General features: G+C 47.1%; 1 protein-coding gene across 1 annotated transcript in view; it reads right to left on the bottom strand.

Annotated features, from left to right (window-relative positions):
• The window catches only part of ST8SIA6 (ST8 alpha-N-acetyl-neuraminide alpha-2,8-sialyltransferase 6), a 131,390-nt gene that overhangs the window by 45,465 nt on the left and 73,065 nt on the right, over positions 1 to 12,860 (bottom strand). Inside the window, exon 3 of the mRNA XM_024116404.1 lies at positions 4,449 to 4,538. Coding sequence (XP_023972172.1) covers positions 4,449 to 4,538 — 90 coding nt within the window. The remainder of the gene's footprint in view (positions 1 to 4,448; positions 4,539 to 12,860) is intronic.

Genomic DNA, 12,860 nt, shown 5'->3' with positions numbered 1-12,860 from the left:
CAAGAATCCGTGTCCCCTGCATTGGCAGGTGGATTCTTAACCACTGCACTACCAGGGAAGCCCCGGCTAGGTAGCATTTTAGTTCATGATAATATTTTATCTGGGAGACACCTGGTAAAAAAGGTTTGGGATGGAGAAACCCAGAGAAACATTCAGGGAGAAAGAATGAGATAGGAAAAATCAAAACTTCAGATTCAAAGTAAGAGACAGAGCCAGAGAAGTGAAAGATAGGTTTCAAAAAGGAGTTGAAGTTTATGGATAATTTTTTAAGAGCTACAAATTAGAGATGGCAGAGAAAATGCTTTGAGGATCTAAGAGGTATACTTATTCATTCATTAGTTTAATCCCACAGATACTTACTGAGCAACTACTATGTGCGGAGCCCTGTGACAGGCACCATGGACAGAACCACAGACTCATAGTCTTGGAGCTCACAGTCTTAAACAGAAAATAAAGAATTGTGATACACGGTACCCCATCCCGATGGTCTTCCCAATGGCAACTGTTGAACTTCCTTTTATTGAAAAATGTAGTCAAGACCAGTAGGAGACAGAGCACTGTTTCCTTCCCACTCTAGTGCCGTCTTCCTAAATTCTATTTTAGCATTTGAAATGCACAAATTGGCTGAGGAAAGAGAAAATTCTAACTCTTTAACAGACCATGTAAAAAACAGAGCTAAATCATTATTTCTAAGAAAATGAAATTGCCTTTTATCACCACGCACCGAATAGCTTTCCTGATTGTCCCCTGTACGTCTGTAACAGCAGTGGTCGCAGAACGCACGGTTCCGGACAATAGACAATACAACTGAACAAATTAGTCTCCTGAGTGCAAAATAACACTTTCATAACAATAGGTAATTCATGCCTACTTTCTCTAGACCTTTGCCGAACAGAGTAACAGTGCAGGCTAATTACACGAGCCGGCTGAAAACTGTGCAGGTCATGAAAAGGCATCCCTCTAAAGAACAGCCGAGAAAAGGTCTTAGTGCCAAATCCAAAACAATTGGAAAAAAGTGAGAGAGCAAACATGAGAACATATGCCCAGGCAATCTCATTAGCATGCTGCAGTTAACCATGTTTGCGGAGGCCCATAAAAGAGTTGTAAAATTCTCTGCCTTGACAAACAACATCACCTTCCATGATTAAAGAACTTTCCGCCACATTGACTCAAGTGCTTTGCTTCAAAGTACAGCTATGGGTCATGGTTACGTTAAGCACTTCTGTCACTCTGCGGAACAAAGACAGTTCGTATCAGAGAGAGAGAGGTGGAGAGGGTCAGTTGAAACTTTCACACACTGATTCACATGTCGGGCAAGGAATACAACAGGCTTGTCGCAGGGAATGGGGAACAAGGACCAATTTTTCCAAGTTCTACTCTCACGAGGCGTGGTGCCGCAAGACATCTGGAATTTGAGTCCCTCAGGAAAAGTTTCAGAAAGAGCCCAGCAAACAACAAGCAAAACAATGGCTCCAATATGATCAAAACAGACGTGCAGTGCCATCTACAATGCATGAGCTGCTTTACATCCACCTCAAAATTCAGTGTATTTATTGTGCAAGAAAAGAAGCGTTTGCAACTGTTAGTTCTGGCCCATCTACCATAAGCCAGGGTCCTGGCAAAAACAGTGGCCTGCTCAAACTGAGTCATTTAAGAAAAGCTTAAAGAAGGCACTTTTCCCAAAGTCCTGGGCTGGATGTAGGAAAATCCAAATACAGTATCAGGGGACCATTAAGAGCTCACCCCTAGGCTGAAGAGTCCAGTGGAGGGAATGAAGTGGAAAAGGAGAGAGAGAGAGACACTTAACAAAAGTCATGACCTTCATTAAGGACATAATACCCTCCTTCGGTCAAGGATGTAATTCGCCTGCGGCAAATATCACAAGAGAAAAGCTTCTTCTCATTCCTCCCTCTTCCTGATCCATTTCTATTGTTCTCCTCTGAGTCAGATCCAAAGAAAAGCCGTTGACAAAGGAGCCAGGAGCCTATGGATGAAGTCCCCGTCGGTTGGCCTCCCAGGGCAAAGCGGGACACAGACCAAACCGTGGTGAAGGGAGAGAAGTGGATCCCATGCAGCCAATCCAAATACGCAGCACAGCGGATGTCTCTAGGACGCTGAGGCCCATCAGTTGGAATTTAAGGAAAAGAAATCAAACCATTTCCAGAGGACTATCCATTGTAACAAACTGAGCTAACATACAGGAACACACAGGGTTGGACTGTCAAACCAGATTCACTCAAATCAGAAAACTTACTGGGTAGCAGGCTTTCCCACTAACTTCAAGGATCCAGGCTGTCCGGACGCTCAGACAAAGCAGAGGCACCTGGGACGTCCCAGGTGGCCTCCTCGGTCCTGGCTTCCTGCACTGGACATGCACCGCTGGCCCAGAAGGGTAGGTGAGGTCTCTAAGCGAGGGCCCTGGGTTCCTTACACGGCAGGAACGTTTATACTAGGAAACATTTCCCTGTACACCTAGAGAGCTGGACAGCCCATGTGCTGCTCTCCAGGGAGACCTGCCTCACGGATCCTGGGTTCCATTTAATATAAGTAATTCCTCAGGCAGGGAGCAGACTGCTAGGACATTCAGTGGACAACGGTCCCTTCCTCCCGGCGAGTATTATTAGTCTATTACCCGAGGTCTAGTTGAAAGGAGATTAGACCAGGCTGCCTACCGCAGTTTCCTCCCCACCCCCCCAACCCCGGGTCACCCTCCAGGGATGGAAGTACATGGATTATAGGTCGCTTTAACTGCTTCCTCCCATAAACTGTTTTTAACATTAAAAGAGGAAGAGATGTGTGTGTGTGTGTGTGTGTGTGTGTGTGTGTGTGTGTGTGTGAAAGAGAGAGAGACAGAGACAGAGGGAGGGAGGGAGGAGGAAGAGGAGAGGAAGACAGAGGAGAGAGAAAGACTGATCGCCAGACTGATTATTAGGAAGAAAAAGAGAAGGAAAGGCAGCTGGGTCTCCCTTGGCAAGACTGCCATGAGGAACCTGCTCTCCCTCTCACCCTGCACAACTTGCCAACTCGGTCAGGCAAGCGCACAGCGACATGCAACTCTGAGGAGTCCCTTCCAGGGAGGTTTACAGGTGCCAGCCCAGCCCCGCCATCTCCCCGCGCCGCCAGACTCTGCCCCTTCCCGGGACAGCCAAGGCAGCGCCTCTACCATCGGACTCTCAGGCCACGAGGAGCTCTTCCTTGCATGCAGCTCGGAGCTTTTCGAACTCCTTTGCCCCAGTTCGGAGAAGATGGTGCTGGAGACTCTCTGAAATACAGGATTGTCAGCAGGTGTGGGAAGCTGGGAGTGAACCGCAGCTGGGGCGGGGGCGGGGGGGGCGGTCAACCTGTTAACCTTCATGGGAGGGTAAGCAGCTCGATACAGGTGTGCGTTTTCCTAGACTAGGGTCCGGAATGCCACGGGGTTCTCAAAAAGAGTGAGGGCCTAGAAAAGCTGAGCTGGTAAAACTACGTAGTGTCTAGTGAATGTGGATTCAGGGACAGAGACGTAGAGTCCCAGTGCCAGGGTCGGACCCTGGTCTGCACCGTTCGGCCCCTCACCATCGCCCTCACCCGACGGAGCTTCTCCAAGCCCAAGGTCGTGCCCGCATGTGAAGTCTTTTTTTAAAATTTTTATTGGAGTACGGTTGCTTTACACTGTTGTGTTGGCCTCCACTGCACAACAAAATGAATCAGCCAGACACATACAGATGTCCCCTCCCGTTTGGACTTCCCTCCCATTTAGGTCACCACAGGGCATTAGGTAGAGTTCCCTGTGCTCTACAGTATGATCCCATCCGTTGTCTACTTGATACACAGTATCAATAGTGTATATGTGTCAATCCCAGTCTCCCTATTCCTCCCACCGCCCCCCTTTCCCCCTTGGTATCCATACATTTGTTCTCTACATCTGTCTCTATTTCTGCTTTGCAAATAAGATCATCTATACCATTTTTCTAGATTCCACATATATGCGTTCTTGTCTGATATTTGCTTTTCTCACGAACAGTCTTATTTGCCAAATGATTTCAAAGATGCCCTGAAACATTTTTTGACACTTACAAAACACCTATTTTAAAATTAAATGAGGGCTTCTCTGGTGGCACAGTGGTTAAGAATCCGCCTGCCAACGCAGGGGACACAGGTTCGAGCCCTGGTCCGGGAAGATCCCATATGCTGCGGAGCAACTAAGCCCGTGCGCCACAACTACTGACCCTGCACTCTAGAGCCCGCGAGCCACAACTACTGAAGCCCGCACACCCTAGAGCCCGTGCTCCGCAACAAGAGAAGCCACCGCAGTGAGAAGCCCGTGCACCAAAATGAAGAGTAGCCCCCGCTCGCCACAGCTAAAGAAAGCCCGCACAGCAAGGAAGACCCGGTGCAGCCATAAATAAATAAATAAATAAATAAAGTTCCATCAAAAAAAAAATTTAAATGCAAAGAGTAGAACTTACTTTCTCGTTTTGTTAGATAAAGTCTCCAAGCCGGCTTGCAGATTTTGGCATCTCTCTGTCAGCGGGAGGAACTTCTCGTTCAGATATGTGCTGTTTTGTGAAAGAGATTAAAAAATAGATTGATTTAAAAGGAGAGCTTATGAGATACGGTTAACAAAAAGCAGATTTAATTGATAAAGTGGGCCCAACTGAGGTCTGATTTTCATCCCTTTATTGGACTTCTCTGTGGAAAAGGAAATTGATATTTTCACCTGCAACAATGGATCTAAATTAAAAAAGAAAAAAGAAAGTTGACATGATAAAGTCAAACAGAAAAGAACACTCCATGGGGGGCTGTATTTTCAGGTTCTCATATTTTGAGGTTAGTATGTACGATGAACAAGTTATTGAATAGCTTTAATCACTGTGTGTGTAAGCAGGCTTTATTTTTAAAAGATGTCTCTGGCTAGGAAGCATGCAGACACAGGAGATCAGTAATTCTCTCCCCAAAGAAGGCAAGATAAATCTGGCCTTTGATTATTACAGTAGCTGTGATATATGAGGGTCTGCTGCTATTGTTTTATGAACTTGGAAAAACTGGAGTTGGAACAAAACCAAATCACAAAGCGAGTTAAGGAAATGGGTCATGGAGCCGGGCTGCCTAACGAGCCTTGCGGACACATGTGTGCTACTGAACTGATTGAGGCCTCTGTTTCTGCATCTCTAGTCCTTACCCCATAGTGCTGTTGTCATGATATATACACGACAGAGGAAACAATGAAAAGCACCCGGTACCACTGCCTACCAAAGTAAATGCTCAAAAAAATATCAACCACCACTTTCCCTACACTTCAAAAACATGTACACACAACTCCGACTCCCTGGTCGTGCATCTATTTAATCATCCTGAAGGTATCTGCTGAGGATCTAATACGCGCTGGGAGCCAGGCACAGGAGACCCAGGACACCGAGCTGGATAACACAGCACACGGGGAGTGGAGCTTGCAGTCTGGATAAAGAGAACGATGTGTATCAAACTAACAAGCACAGGAATGAACACCGATTTCCGATCTGTGGCTATTAGGATGCTGAAGACAGCAGTGGGTGCCATGGAGAAGTGTAGTGAGCAGCTGCGGGCATCCTGGGGGCGGGCGGCCTCTGAGCAAGTGTCATATGGGTGGAGACCCCCAGGGTAAGCCAAAGGTGTTACTTTGGGAAAAGGGGGGAACATTCCAGACAGAGGGGAAAGCATGTGCAAAGGCCCCAGAATGTTCGAGGAGCTGAAAGGAGGCCGGTGGGGCTCAAGGCTGAAAGGCTAAAGGGTGTCTGGAGCAGTGAGCAGAGGGGCCGGAGCACACAGGCCTGGTGAGCCAGGTTTAGAATGGACCCTAAGAACACGGGGAGGAATAGGAGGTTAGGGGCGGGGAGCGACGGGTGGGCGTGGCCTCGTGTGTTTTAAGTAGTTGACTGAGAAATGAAACGAGAGGAAGCGGGGCTACAGAAAAGGTGGGCAAGTTAGGAGGCTTCTGCAGGGCTCCAGGAGAGAGAGGACGGCAACTTGCTTTGCCAGCCAGGATGGAACAGACTATGATGTGCTCACAGACACCACCCAATGGCAGTTGCTTTGCATCACAAAGGTCTGTTTCTTACTCATGAAGTGCCCACTGGGTAGCTCTCGAGGGCAGCCGTGCTCCCTGCGATCTAGGAATACTGCATACTGCACTCTTGGGGCACCTTCCTTTCAACAACCCACTTCCATAATCGCTGTGGCAGGAGAAGAAAGTGCTGGAAGGTCTTACTCTGTATCCGGATGCTTCAGCCTGGCCAGAACTAGCTGCATGCCCGACCTGACTGCACAATGGTTGTCAGAAAAGGGCAATCATCCTCTGTGCCCAGAGAAAGAGGCAATCAGGATCCAAGAGTGGACCAGAAGCCCACATCCACTTGCCCATTGGCAGGAAGAGAGGCTGACCGATTTGAGATCTATCCTGGAGGTAAAACTGACAGGACTTGGATATGGGAGGTGAGGTAGCAGGAGATATCAAGATATAAACAAGAGAGATTCATAATTAATCCTCCAGGAGTGCTGTCTAAAAAGACTGCACAAAATACATATGGGCTCACAAAATCCCTCTTTATCCTTTTTTTTTGGCTACATGAGTCTTCGTTGCTGTGCGCGGGTTTTCTCTAGTTGCGGCGAGCGGGGGCTACTCTTCGTTGCAATGAGTGGGCTTCTCACTGCCGTGGCTTCTCTTGTTGTGGAGCACGGGCTCTAGGCACGCAGGCTTCAGTAGCTGTGGCACGTAGGCTCAGAAGTTGTGGCTCGCGGGCTAGAGAGCATAGGCTCAGTAGTTGTGGCGAACAGGCTTAGTTGCTCCGCGGCATGTGGGATCTTCCCGGACCAGGGCTCGAACCCATGTCCCCTGTATTGGCAGGCGGATTCTTAACCTCTGCACCACCAGGGAAGTCCCTCCCTCTTTATCTTGATACGATTTTCTCCCCCTCCCCACTTCCCTTCCTCCTTCTGTCTACGTGCCTCACCTTCTGTGCTTTCTGAATGTATTACCGTACTTTCCAAGGATTTGTTTATTTCTAATTTGCTGTGTATTTTATTCAGGCAGCACCATTAATGAAGTGAATTACTGAGCCAGCAGTGCTTAGAATTTTGATGGCTTCGCAAGACTGAATTGTGAAACTGTGACAAACAGGCACCCAGGGTTCGGTGCCAGAGCACTTTCCTTAAATTGGAGAGTATCCTTGTTAATAAAAAGTCCAAACAGCTTTGCCCATCTGAAATCACAGAAGGCCCATGGAAAGCACATGAGGGTACCTGCGGGGAAGTGGAGGTGAGAGAATGAAGAAGGAAGCCAGAGGGACAAAAGGGGCCTTAGGTGTCAGCCAGCAGGGCCAGCCTTGAATCTGGGCTCCACTCTCTGACCTTGGCCTTTAAATCCAAGAGTTTCCTTTTTAAATCTTTACTCAATAAGGTACTTTATAGGGATGCTACAGATTGAATGTTTGTGTCCCCTCAAAGTTCATATGTTGAAACCCTAGCCCCCAAGGTGATGGTATTAGGAGGTGGGGCTTTGGGAGGTGATGAAGTCATGAGGAGGGGGTGATCATGAATGGGATTAGTGCCCTTATAAAATCGGCCCAAGAGGGCTTCCTGGTCCCCTTCCGCCTTGTGAGGTTACAAAGAGAGGATGGCTGTCTATGGGAAAGTGGGCTCTCCAGACACCAGACCTGTACATGCTATGATCTTGGACCTCTAGCCTCCAGAACTGTGAGAAATTAATTTCTGGTATTTGTAAGCCACCCGGTCCAGGTCTAGCAGCCTGAATGGACCAAGACAAGGGATTACACAGGATGGGAATAAAAACAGCTGATACACGGAAGTTACTAAATAAATGTTGTGTTCTTGTTCTCCTAAATGCATTCTGTGTTGTTTCCTCAGTTGTTGTTATTACCATAGGGGATGGTATGGTAATACTTCTCCCACCCACAGAAGTCATTTCACAGTAAAAGGAACAGAAAGGAGAGCCCCTTGAGTGCTCTCTTTCTCTCCTGCCCCCTTTTCATTCAAAGGATCTTCCTAGTTTTCTTCCTTTTCATCTAATGTCATTAAAATCTTCCTAGGAGGGCTTCCCTGGTGGCGCAGCGGTTGAGAGTCCGCCTGCCGATGCGGGGGACGCGGGTTCGCGCCCCGGTCCGGGAGGATCCCACATGCCGCGGAGCGGCTGGGCCCGTGAGCCATGGCCGCTGAGCCTGCGCGTCCGGAGCCTGTGCTCCGCAACGGGAGAGGCCACAGCAGAGGGAGGCCCGCATACCACAAAAATAAAAAAAAAAAATCTTCCTAGGAAAATGCTAAAATACTGACCTGTGGAACCCATAAACTTCACATGTTTGTCTATATTAGGCATCTGGCCAGTATAGCCCCTTTCACTGCCTCTTAGACAAGACTCCTAGCTCATGCTGTTTTCAACAATGTTTGTTATTCAAAGTGACAGAAATACAAATTAACAATATAACCGCCGTGTTTTAAGATGCTTGAAGACCTGACACCGTAAGAGATGCCAGGACCCGTGGAGAAGTGGAAGGCATTAGACCTTCCAGGGAGAGGGCGAGACCGTCAGTCCTCTCCGTTGTGGGAATAAGTGAGAATTAGACGTTCCTTAGATCTGAGCTCATGAGGAGAACCACAAGGGAGTTACTTGCTCTTGAGAGAGGAAAAGAAGAAACCTTCCCAGGTCTGAGTTGAGAGAGGTCAGGATCCTATTTGAGAAGATGGCATCATCCACCACAGATGAAGACATTAGAATAAATCCTCCTCAACTTCTGATGTGGGGACATCTCTCAGACAAGGCAAAGGGGACAGAGAGAAATACAAAGAGATGAAAGTAGGAAATCCAAAGACCTGGGGTCACAAGTAACCTGGCAGAAGATGAGATGGCTACAAGTCGTGTGGGCTGATTTATAACCCGAGGAAGGATGACTGGGGATCAGGTTGGAATGGCCCATCCGAAAGGACTGGATGTTCAGGGAGAACTTGAAATGGAAAAGGAAGCAGCAGAGAACGCACATCAGGGTCTGCTGCTGCCGGGCATCTCACATGTAGGTGGAAGTCTAGGGTACGAACGGAGAGGGACACCTGCCCCCACAAACTAACTCAAGCTGGCGGTCTGAGCAGTTGGGTCTGGGAGACAAAAATAAACTCTAAGAACCAAAATCTCTGGGGCCAGACTCTCATGGGTTCAAAATAAGATAATAGATAATTATCTATTATAAAGATAATAATTATCTTTCCATCAACTCTGATAGCTTTTTTTTAAAAATTTCAATTTGCTGGTGAAAGCCCTTTTAAAGAACTTCTTACCAGAATTAGCCAAAGAAGAGAAGAGAATCAGCCTACATACAATCTGCCAAATATACAGTGGAGAGAGCCTCCCAGGACAAGTCACGGAGGGACGGTGGCCATCCTCCTGGAGATCTGCTAGAACCTGATGAACCAGGTTAGTGCTTGAGGCGTCCCAGACCAGAGAGCTGAGATGGCTCTAACTGCCCCGCCAATGTTTCTTTATTTGCTCCATTACAAGATCACAATCTCTGCTTGCACGCCACTAGACAAGATTGCTTGTCTGCTCATTTGTAGCATGGGTAGCATCTCACCAGCATGCCCAAGTTCCCGCTCCTTCAGCATTCTGTCACCTCCACCTTGCAAATCTGCCATAATGGAGCAATACAGCCTCTGGCCTAATGCATTCCTATACCTGCCCCCAGAGGACTGCTGGGAACAAAATCACCCAGGTAGGTGGGTTGGTGCCTTGGTAAATTCATGGTGTCCAGTACGCTAGGCCCTTTCCCTTCTGCTCCATCCTCATGGTCCCCGAGGTTGTGGTCCTGCACATTTGATCGTGTCATTTCCCTTCCGTGTCCCCCCTCAGCCTCAGAGGGGCACACAGAGCCATCCGGGACCCGGCCCTTGACCGTAATTCCAGTCTCATCTTTTACTGACGGTTTGCTAACCATTACATGGTACAAATTCCTCTTTTTCCATTCCTTGCGAGTCTTAGACTATGGATTTTGATTGCTTTTATTATTTAATTATAGGATTTATTGTTTTGGTACCGGCAACCAAGCCTTCAGGCACGTTTTCATCACTTCAGTATGTCACGGGGGGAAAAAAAATCTTTAATAAGATTAGGGGAAAGATACACAAAAACAAGCATTTCTGCTATCATTGTTATCTATGTGGCTGATCTGAAATTCTATCTTCGTAAGTCAGACCTGAGTTGAAAACCAACTGGCAAGATTTCACAATATAGCAAGAAGCTTAGAGACTACAATGGGTACTGAAAACTAGTAATAATTAAGGCTCTGAAAAGGCAAAGAATATCTCTTAACCAGAACAAGTGATTCAGTCCCTACAAAGTAATGTCATCATTATTTAGTCGGTATCCACAAGGACCACTAAAACACAGAGTTAATGACTTTTAATTAATGCAATATGCATTCAGTCCCCAGACAAATAAAACATCCCAAAGAATAATTTGCTTGTAAGCGACTGAGGAGCTTCAAGAACATCCAAATTGTTTTTTTTTTAATTAATTAATTTATTTTTGGCTGTGTTGGCTCTTAGTTGTGGCACACGGGCTCTTTGTTGCGGCGCGTGGGCTTCTCTCTAGCTGTGGCTCACGGGCTCAGTAGCCCTGTGGCATGTGGGATCTCAGTTCCCCGACCAGGGATTGAACCCATGTCCGCTGCATTGGAAGGCGGATTCTTAACCACCAGACCACCAGGGAAGTCCCAAGTTCTTGGGACATCCAAATTCTATTTACAGTGGCCAGAAAGGGGGCAAAAACTGAGTTGTGAATCTAAATGAAAAGCTTAAAACCGAATCAACTTTATTCTCTCTGAAGAAAGAATTTCTTAACAGATGGGGAGCACAGCCTAAAAATGGAAAGTCCAAAGAATAGGAATTGTCCTATCTACGTACCTTGCACACTCCTTCCCCGCTCCTGGGAAGAGATGCTGATGAGCCAGGAATACGTCCTGACCATCAGCAGAAACCCCCCTGTCCACTGGTGTGACAACTGGCCTGCCAGCTCTAGGACAGAGGGGACAGGGGCCAGGTGTGTTCACTTCAAGCTCATCAAGCAAACACCTCATTATTATGTGCGCCCCGTGCCATGCAAGTTCCCCGAGGGAGAAAGCCAAGCATCCCAGCCTACCAGGAGAGTTTGATTACTCTTTTTAACTGACAAATTAATATTCTGGCTTATGAGTGTGGTGAACACAAGTCTGCCTTTGAAATCAGACCCAAGAACGGACGAAATCAAGTCTTGGTGTCTACAGAGATGAGGGCAAGACCCTGGCCAACCTCTCTGTTCAGTCACTCACCAGGCATCTGTGCCACAGAGAACTATGGCTACTGGAGAAAGGACGGGGACAAGACCGTGTCCCTGTTGCCCTGGAGCAAAGAGTCTGGTGCAGAGGACAGACAAGTAAGCACATGCTTACCATGCTGAGTCTGCAGAATGGATGCTGGCTATTTCCCACCATCACGTTACTTTCAAGAAACCATGAGTCTGTGTTTTGGTGGATATCATTTAATTCAAAATATTAAGAACTGCTTTGAAAATGGCTACATTAGAATTTCACTTCCTTATACATGAACACCGCAGCCACCTTAACTTGCAGAAATTTCTACAAATAATCTCTGCTAACTTGGTTTTTCACCTTGACTTTTACCTGTCGTTCGTTATCCTAGACAAGGACTAATTAACTAACGCTCTTACTGAATCAGTTACCCTAAGGTATTCTGGTCCCGCCACCACCGTTGACAGATAGTTTTCAAAAATGGACAAAAATCATAAATATCATACAGATATGAAAGGAACATGCATTAAAGATTCCCTTTTATTCCCCACGAGGGAACCAGTGCAAAGCAGAAGCCACAGAACACACAGACTTACAGATCGGAAGTACTGAATTGAACGGGCAAATAGAAGGAAGTCCACTGGACTGCTACCAGATACGATGTAATTTGCATATTTAGAGATGAGAATTATTTCGTGCTGCTCTGAGTTAACTACATCTTGCAGAGCTGTAAAATTGTTCCCAGGAGAATCAGCAGTAGCCAACTCGGAGGTGTGTGATCTGAACGATGCCAATGTATCCACTGGAGCACACAATTTCCCCTAAACCGTTAACAGTACCGCTGCCTCCCACTATAAAGATAAAGGAAGGATCAAGAGCGCTGAACCTAAAAGACCTTCACGCCATCTAACCTGCAGTCTCCTCCACTCCACAGCTGGCGGCCATCAGGTGCCATGTATTGTCGTCAACTTTATTCACGTGTCATCTACTCCTCACAGTGAATATACAAGGCAGGGACTGTGCCCATTTTATAGATGAGAGAAATGAGACACTGGAAGATTAAAGAACATACGTAAAGTCACCGTTAGAACCGGAGTAGAGTTTTGAACCCAGACACACCACATGTCTGTGTTCTCAGGCACTGTGCGATTCTACCTCCCCTTATAGGGAAAAATTTGTTCTTCAGTGGAGAGCTGTTCATTGTCTACAGCACTCGCCACTCCAGGTTACCTGATTCTGAGTCTACAGGAACTGACAAATGGTCTCTCCTTGACCAAACTCTAGTCCAGCTCCTCTGAGGTCTTTTTCAACTAGGACCCATGTGGCGAGCATTGCCCTCTGAGGAATGCGCCACCAAGACCCTCTTAAGCCTCAGGGCCCGATTGTACTCTCCTTGGTATGCATCCTGGACTTTATGGTATGAACGTAAAAAAGGAGATGGCCTTTGGCCACATCGCTCCAGGGACCTGCTCAGATAATGAGAGTCCCTGGTTGTTCCCTAAAGCTAGGAAAAGCAACCCTGGAGGGGAAGGTGGTGCCTTTGTGGAACAAGCAATA

This window comes from Physeter macrocephalus, chromosome 11 (genome assembly GCF_002837175.3).
Source record: "Physeter macrocephalus isolate SW-GA chromosome 11, ASM283717v5, whole genome shotgun sequence".
Taxonomy (NCBI): Eukaryota; Metazoa; Chordata; class Mammalia; order Artiodactyla; family Physeteridae; genus Physeter; species Physeter macrocephalus.
This window is presented reverse-complemented; position numbering and strand designations above follow the sequence as displayed.